Raw genomic sequence first — 8,376 nt, forward strand, 5'->3', positions numbered from 1 at the left:
CATTTCTTAGTTTATTCTCTAAGGTAATAAATTCTTCAACTATGAGATATCATATTTATGTAAAAAAAATTACACAATACTTTTTTCTTAATTATTATATTTTTCATAATTTTTTTTTTTATCTTTTTGGTTACATGAATTGTTTTATATATTTATTATATGAATAAAAATTCTTTTAAAGGAATTAAATTCTATTACTTTCATAAATATAATATTGAGAGGACCATCACGTGGACTTACCTAACAATTTGGGGTTGAATTTATTGAGAGGATGGAAGGAGTAGAAAACTAAAACCTTCAATTTCTATTTTCCTGTTGATTAATACAATGAACAAAGCTCACAGAATGAGAAACTATTTGCAGTTTCTTTATCCTCAGATCTTGTGCATTATTTTTGTGTGTGTTCCATATCTAGTTCAAACAAAATCCACTATTGAACCGTGCAGTTCCTCAGACTCTTGCCCCTCCCTTCTCTCTTATCTCTTGCCTTGGGAATCCAAGGTCTCAGAAATTGCAACTCGCTTCAACGTAAATGTTTCTGATATCTTGGCTGCAAACTCTGTCTTTCCTATAACACCATCAAGTGCAAATGAAATCCTTTGTGCGAAATCATTGGTGAAAATACCCATTTCATGTAATTGTGTCGATGGCATAAGAAGGTCTCTGCCAACCATTTACACTGTTCATGCAGCTGACACACTTGCCTCCATATCAGAAGGTTATGGCGGGTTAGTTAGTGCAGAACAAATTAAGAGTGTGAACAACATCAATGGCACTAACCCTTTGACATATGAAGGGACCCTTGTTATACCACTGCCATGCACATGTTTTAACAATGAGAACAATGGGGTAGCCACAATTTATATGTCATATGTGGTGGAAAGAGGGGAGAGCTTGGGAAGCATAGCAGCAGTGTTTGGTACCACTGTTTCAGACTTGGAAACTGTAAATGGGCTTGGAGAAGCAGAAGTAGATCTGGGAGACATACTTTCTGTTCCAATTGCAGGTTAGTATATGTCTAAATCACTGCAGTAGCCTGTAAGTGTTGTACACACTTTTGTTTTTATTGTTGAGTTACCCTTTCAAAGATCTTAGAGGGGAAAGTATTTTATATTTTGACCTTTTTTTTGTTTTATTCTCTTTGGATATTTGTTTTTTTTTTTTTTTTTTAAAGAAAAGTGATATTTTTGCGAAAAAAGTTTTCTTATATTAAGAGTATAAAATTTTTATTATTATTGACATATTTAAAATTAATCCTAAAAGCTAAAAACATGTTCAAGGTAATTTTGAGTTTCTAATTTTAAATATTTTTCAAAAAAGTTTCATTCTACTAAAATAAAAATAAATTTTTAATTTAATTTTAAATAATTTTATTTTAAATTCTAAAATAAAAAAATATTTTTATCTTTAATTATAAATCAAATCATTCAACTTTTATGCTTTTAAAATACAAACAACGTTTGCTATTGTACTTACTATTACTAATATTTATTATTATTGTAATTATCACTTTTATAACCACAATTATATGTCTCATTATTATCACAATATCATTACTGTTGTTAAATTATTTTCACTCACTAATATAATCATTTCTATCATTGTTATTGTATTTTTTTCATCACATAGTTACTCTATCACTAAATAAGTTTATTTTAAAAAATAAAAAATATTTTATATGATTTAAATTTATGACTTAATATTAAAAATTAAAAAACAAGCCTAACTTTTTTTCATTATGTATGCAACGAGGCCCTTACATAATTTGTATAAAGTAAACTTTACTATCATCCGTGGGTCAAAATTAAAATGGGCTATGAACTTTTCACTTGCCTAAATTCTATTTTGTTACTTGGTGAAAAAGAGAGAAGAGTCAGACTAAAAATGATAATGGATAGGGTACTATAATATCTATCTTCATATTTATATTTTTAAAAAAATACATGTACCCAACCTCATACCGTGCGTAGATATGAACATTAATTTTCGTATTCGTACCCTTTAAATACTCGCATACTCATACCTGTATCCATTACTCGTGCTTGTTTGAAAAAAAAAATAATTTATAAAGAAAAATATACTTATATAACTTCACATAAGTAGCATAATAATACAAAAATTTAATACGTAATTGTCGAACAAGACATAAGCATAAATAAAAAAATAAATATTCAAAGATCACAAGTGCTAAATATAGCTTAATATAACCAATTTTTAAACTAAAATTCTTAAAAATTATAAACAAAAATAAACACACAAGTTATTTGTTGGCAATGATCATATCTTGTATGAGATCTAACTGAATGAAAACAACAAAGCGATAACGAAATATATTTGCATAGTGGATGGTTGCTTGTTATTGCAATAGGTTTTAATGAGGCAAACATTAAGAATGAAAGTAACGAAGTTTAAATGCTAAATGATAACAAGAGATAGATACCTGAAACATTTTTTTTAACTTTTGAATCTGAATAACAAATTTAATTAAAATAATATATATATATATATATATATATATATATATTTACCCATATCGATACCTTTACTCATGTAATAGGTAAATACTGTAAATTTTGTGGATACTCACAAAATACTTTATTATTTATTGCTATCTCTAAGTGACATAAAAGAAATTTGATAAGATAATTAGTTAAACCTAGAAATTATTGATGTGATCTTTCTACTAAATTCTTTCATAAAAATTTCGGATTCTGCCATATGGAACAGAGAGTTAGGTCATGGCAATTAAAAGCAAGAAAGACCCAAATAACCCCTATTTTGTTGTTGTTTTAGAGAAAGCATTATTTCCTTTTCTTTTGGGGATGCAGAGGGGAATTAGGAAGGAGAGAGAAAGATTGGTATTTTCCAACTTAGGAAATTTTGATTCTAGATCATATATAATTACTGATTGATTAGCAACAATGACATAATATTCTGTAGACTTGTACCATCCTTTGCAGCATGTTCATCCGCAACTCTGAATTGGTACAATGACAATCTAATAGTCCCAAATGGCTCGTATACTTTAACAGCCAGCAACTGCATCAAATGCACTTGTGAACCAATTGATCTCAAGTAAGCTACCACAATATTCATTCTAGTTAATTTTCTATACAAATTCTTATTTGACTTTTAATTACAAAAATTTAGTATAGATATGATTGCTTACGCTCTTAATTTAACCAGGATGCGATGTTTTCCTTCTGGGCTGGATATCCCCTGCTACAATTTACGTTGCAAAGGATCCAAACTTGTAATTGGGGACGAACATGTGAAACATTCAAAAACTGGTTGCAATGTAAGCCAGTGTGTTTACCGAGGCCATAGGGGTGGCAAAATTCTGAGTAGGTAAACAAATTGAACGCTCATAAGAACAGAATCAGGGGCCAACCCCACAAAGAGATGTAGACCACAGAAAGAAAGAGTTCAATACTTTGGCTATGCAAAGTAAAAGCTTATGCTAAAAATTTTGACAAATTTTTTTAATAAAAAGTTATTATTTTTGAATATTTAAAATCAATCCTAAAGTTGAGATTAACAAATTAAATTTTTAATTGGGGTTCACTTTCTGTTAACCTTGGTTTGAGGACCCTTTTAATACAGGTTTTATGTTTTGCCTTTTGCAGTATAATGAACTCTTCTTACGTCCAATGCCCGGGTAATAATTACTAACAAGCAAGATCACCTCTACCGCAAGAACAACAGAAGTTTATAATTTATTGATTTAATTTTTACCATTATTTCTTTTTCTTTTTTAATTTTCTTTTTTAATTTTCTTTTTTTTCTTTGTTGTAGATAATCAAAGTCATTCTGGAGGATCATGTTGGCCTTCCTCATCAGCATTTCCTGCAGACCCTTTTGCTATTTCTCCAAGCCCATCCCCCTTGCCAATGTCTAAGGCTGTTCCGAGTACTCATGCCTCCAGGGGAACGCTTAGTCAATTTTCAATCAATGTGCTGCAGTTATTCTTGACAAAATTTATCCTTTATCTTCTTCACATTTGAAAAAGCATAGGTAGTTTGAGAATATATACTTCATATCTTGTGTTCAATTCTACCTTACCCTTTACTCCGTGTAAGAGAAGAAAACTGCTTCTAACGGCCATTATCATATGAGAGCATTTTCTTAAGAACTACATGTACAAGTGTATTAACAAAGGCATCTTGTTTAATAAAAAAGTTATAAAAATAAATACAGAAATGTTGTCTAACAATTTTGGATTATTAATTTGTTGAAACTGAAAGTTCTGCCTACATGAGGAAAAATCCAACCGTTCAAGTCTCTTGTGTGTCTCATTTATCAAGTGAAGAAGAGTCAAGTTAGGATACAAGTGTGAGGCTTAATAATTATGTGAGAAGTGAACAACAGCTAATGAGAGGAGAAGAGCGAAATTTTATTTGGCTTGTGCATACACACGGAGATTTTGATTTGATTGAATTGATAGGTTTCCTTTTTATAAGAAGATGAATAGTAATTTTGGTCATGTACTAGAAAGTAGTGAAAGATTTCTAAGCCTAACAATGCCAATATTGATTGATAAAATACAATAAAAAGAAAATCTGACAGAGAGAAGCGATCAAGAGCTAAGCGTTTTCACGTGAGTGATAGCTATGGATCATAGGCTTTAGCAGCAACAGATTTTGGCACAGACACCTTCCTCCAATTCTGGCAAGAATATCTAATGGATCAGTTGCATTCGTGTTGTCGTTGAACGCAAACAGGTGTCATAATATAACTTTCTTATACTATCCTATCAATTGTGAAGATTTTAAAATACCGCAATCAGATTGATATTAACATTGTACTGAGATTCCTCAATGTTTTTAGGCTTTTATCCACATGCCACGCGTTATTGCCTAATGGAACATAAAGTTTGTTGTGTCTCTGAGTCTGTCCCACCCTTTCCTACTGTTAATTTACGTGATAGGATGGCACAGGTAACACTTAGCAAGCATGTTTAGGTGATGGAATAGACTGTCCAGTGTATTTATTTATTCATTTCCCCACAGTTATCTTATCCTTGAACCTCACATTTGACACCTATCTTAATGAAAATTTATAAAGTATATAAATTTAAAATAAAAATTATAATTAATAGCATTAAAATAAAGTCTATCATTATTTAAATGTCAATATAAATATATTGTTATAACTTGACGCTTTTATATTGAATTAAATTCTCGATTAATATTATTTTAACACTTAATTTGAATGATATCTAAATACCCATTCTCAAACAAGTAGTTAAAATAACATAATTCTTACCGCCCAAAAAATATATAAAATTCTGTGGTGATCTACTGTTTGGACTGATACCTAAAATGTCAACACTCGGGTTTGTTTTATATCAGCTACGGCTATCTGATTGATCTTAAATCTCTCTGTTACATCAAAGTTGCCTTTTCATGCGCGGAAACCAGAGTTAAGCAGATACTAACTCAGCAGATCCTGCTTCGTAAAAACGACAATATGATTGAACATTTGTACTCTTCCTCTTGTTAAACCCATTGGTAGGCAGGGTTTCTCTTCTGGTAGGGTTTGGGTTATATATATCAATCTTATTTTTCCCTTTCATCTATAGGGATCAATGTTTGCATGCCGCAGGCTGAAAATTAATGATGAGCTAATGACAAATTAAAATTAGTGGGTTTGGTGCTCAGAAAAGCTCAGCCACCAATTTAAGATAAAAGGTAGAAAAAAAGACAAAATATCCCGTATTATCAAAATTTAACCAGAATCATACGTATATTATTCAAGCACCGCCCAACATCTAATGGTTGAAAAATCACAATGACAAAGAGAAGAAGATGGGTAGAAGGCAAACGAGGGTGAAGTGAAAGGAACCTTGAGATTGGGACCGCAAATTGGAATTTTAAAGTTCTACCAGGAATTATTGAATTATAAAAGCAACGCAACAAAATGGTCTTACTCAAAATTTAATGTACGTCCAACACTAACTCTAGTTGACACCAAACATGGGTCCCCGAGAAATCCCATTATTAGAGAGGTAACCAATGAGAATTCAGAGAATAAGATGAACCTCCAACCTCCAACCAATGAACACTTGGATGAGGCCAAATTGCGGGTCCCAAAACCCTCCATTAAGAAATTACCAAAAGTGCATGGGCAGAGAAAACAACCAATTAAGAGAAAGATAGACCCCACAATCACACAACACTCTCAAGTCTCAACACACATCAACAATATAATTGAATCTTTTTAGCTATGTGATTCTTAAAAAATAAATAAACGAAAAAACGCCTCAATATTCCGTTGCTTCTTCCATTGCACACTTGAAAAAATAAAGTTACTATGATGACAGACATGAAAGCCGCAGGTGCTTTGGGAGCCAAGACAGCACGAGCATGCGATAGCTGCGTACGTAGACGCGCACGGTGGTTCTGTGCTGCTGACGATGCTTTCCTCTGCCATGGCTGCGACACTTTGGTTCATTCTGCAAACCAGTTAGCAAGCAGGCACGAAAGGGTTCGTCTTCAAACAGCTTCCTCTAAGGTAACAACGTGGCATAGTGGCTTCACACGCAAAGCAAGAACCCCTCGTCACAACAACAACAAGCACTTCGCTCTCCAACAACGTCTCAAAGACCAAGTGCTCTTTAATAACGCTAGTGTTCTTCCCGTTGTGCCAGAACTCGGAGGTGTGGATAATGATGAGATAGAGGAGGAACAGTTGCTGTGTCGTGTGCCTGTGTTCGACCCTTTTGATGCTGAGCCTAGTAGTGCATATGGAATGAAAGAAAATGACATGGAGAGTTTTTCTGATCGGTTTGACATGGATTTCGTTGAATTTGCTGCTGATGTTGAAAGCCTACTTACTGGGGTTGATGAGGATTCAATTAACTATAAGTTGGAAGAAAATGAAGTGGGTGGAGGAGGAAAAAGTGCAATGGTGAGGGTTGAGGATGAAGAAGAACTTGATGATGATATAGCGTGTCATGTGGAGTCGGTTCTTGATATGACAAACGAGGATGTTTTTCGTTGGAATAATATTGATTCGGTGCTTTCAGGTGCACGGGAAGAGAAGGAAAGTGTGGTGGTGGATAATGTTGGAGTGAGTGAAGAAGTGGGAACAAAGAGAGACATATTTTTGAGACTAAATTATGATGAGGTTATTACTGCTTGGGCTAGTCAAGGTTCTTCTCCTTGGAAAAGTGCAATCAACTCCGATTATGACTTATGCTTGGTACTAGTTACTACTAAACTTTCTTTGCTTCTCTCTATGATTTGATTGTTTCTATTGTTTGAGTAATGTTATATATATATATACCCATACAAATGTGTTTGTGAATTTCAGGGTTCGAGTGGTGAAAATGGGGAAGTGATCAGAAGCTTAAGAGGGCACTTAGATGGGGGAAGAGAAGCAAGAGTGTCGAGGTACAGAGAGAAGAGAAGGACTCGTTTGTTTGCAAAGAAGATAAGGTATGAAGTAAGGAAGTTGAATGCAGAGAAGAGGCCTAGAATGAAAGGTCGTTTTGTTAAGAGGACTTGCTTTGTTGGAAACACTGCTTACCACTGACATCAATCAGTTAATGGATCCATCTTTGCTTTTTCTGCAAATTTGGATTGATACTAGCTTTGGCTATTATGTATATGATAGCCTGTATTAATTATAATCTCAATAACAGTATTAACGGGTCAGGTTATTTTTACTAGAATTGTTGCTTGGGATATTTCTGTCTATATATCTCTAGCAGGTCTAGTACATTAATGATATAATCCTTCTCGCCAGGTTGGGGATATGGGTAATCGAATTTTGAAGCCTTTTATTGCTCCTTACTTATTTAAAATTTAATTATAGCTTAATTGCATTTTTTTTCATCTCTGTACTTTAATTTAGGCGTGATTTTAAATTCTTCTTTTAAATTTTGTGTATGTGCTGGCGCTAAAATTACACATAAACTAAATCACAAAGATTAAAAAGGTAATTAAACCTTCAATTCTTAGATCAATTATTCAATGTTGGTATTGTGATTACCGAGTTTATTTTTTAGGCTACAGAACTCATCAGGTTGAGATGACTGTTAGATTTTATATTTATCTTCAAGTCATGCAGCTGCTCGTGATTTCGGTTCCATGTGCATAAAGAACAAAACAGGAGGATCGGAGTTAGAGAGATGAATGCATCACAAATTTGAACAAATTCACAAAAAATCTCCTCAAGTTATATGCTGATGGGAATCTGAAATGCACCTCAATGGTAAGGGCTGGTTTGGACTAATACCAATGCAATTATTAGGTTTTAGATATATATGGAACCGTAGTTATGGAGAGGGGAAGCCACCCCTTCCTATATTAGGACAATATTTGGCCTTGTTTGTTTTGGCCCTATACATTTGACATCACTTAAATACAACTC

General features: G+C 33.1%; 2 protein-coding genes across 4 annotated transcripts; both read left to right on the forward strand.

Annotated features, from left to right (window-relative positions):
- Positions 1-327: 327 nt before the first annotated feature.
- LOC113855794 (lysM domain-containing GPI-anchored protein 1-like) lies at positions 328-3,672 on the forward strand. The gene is made up of 4 exons (XM_027487425.1): positions 328-1,006; positions 2,961-3,075; positions 3,187-3,348; positions 3,627-3,672. Exons 1-4 carry the CDS (start codon positions 328-330, stop codon positions 3,670-3,672), a joined length of 1,002 nt encoding a protein of 333 aa, XP_027343226.1.
- Positions 3,673-6,176: 2,504 nt separating this feature from the next.
- LOC113854636 (zinc finger protein CONSTANS-LIKE 16-like) lies at positions 6,177-8,376 on the forward strand. 3 transcript variants are annotated; one of them, XM_027485767.1, is made up of 3 exons: positions 6,232-7,203; positions 7,315-7,439; positions 8,090-8,376. In XM_027485767.1, exons 1-3 carry the CDS (start codon positions 6,313-6,315, stop codon positions 8,136-8,138), a joined length of 1,065 nt encoding a protein of 354 aa, XP_027341568.1. In that variant the 5' UTR covers positions 6,232-6,312; the 3' UTR covers positions 8,139-8,376. The 3 variants fall into 3 exon arrangements, with proteins under 3 accessions (XP_027341567.1, XP_027341568.1, XP_027341569.1); XM_027485768.1 differs by having other exon boundaries at positions 8,074-8,098; XM_027485766.1 differs by lacking the exon at positions 8,090-8,376 and having other exon boundaries at positions 6,177-7,203; positions 7,315-8,064.

Source organism: Abrus precatorius, unplaced genomic scaffold (assembly GCF_003935025.1).
Source record: "Abrus precatorius isolate BTA unplaced genomic scaffold, Abrus_2018 Scaffold11, whole genome shotgun sequence".
In the NCBI taxonomy this organism is placed as follows: domain Eukaryota; kingdom Viridiplantae; phylum Streptophyta; class Magnoliopsida; order Fabales; family Fabaceae; genus Abrus; species Abrus precatorius.

What these genes read in the sequence shown, in the direction of transcription:
- LOC113855794 (XM_027487425.1), top strand. Translation starts at nt 328, where the DNA reads ATGAACAAAGCTCACAGAATGAGAAACTATTTGCAGTTTCTTTATCCT. An exon ending in ACTTTCTGTTCCAATTGCAG is followed by an intron (nt 1,007 to 2,960) that starts GTTAGTATATGT and finishes CATCCTTTGCAG; the next exon opens with CATGTTCATCCGCAACTCTG. An exon ending in GGTGGCAAAATTCTGAGTAG is followed by an intron (nt 3,349 to 3,626) that starts GTAAACAAATTG and finishes TGCCTTTTGCAG; the next exon opens with TATAATGAACTCTTCTTACG.
- LOC113854636 (XM_027485766.1), top strand. Translation starts at nt 6,313, where the DNA reads ATGATGACAGACATGAAAGCCGCAGGTGCTTTGGGAGCCAAGACAGCA. An exon ending in CCGATTATGACTTATGCTTG is followed by an intron (nt 7,204 to 7,314) that starts GTACTAGTTACT and finishes TGTGAATTTCAG; the next exon opens with GGTTCGAGTGGTGAAAATGG.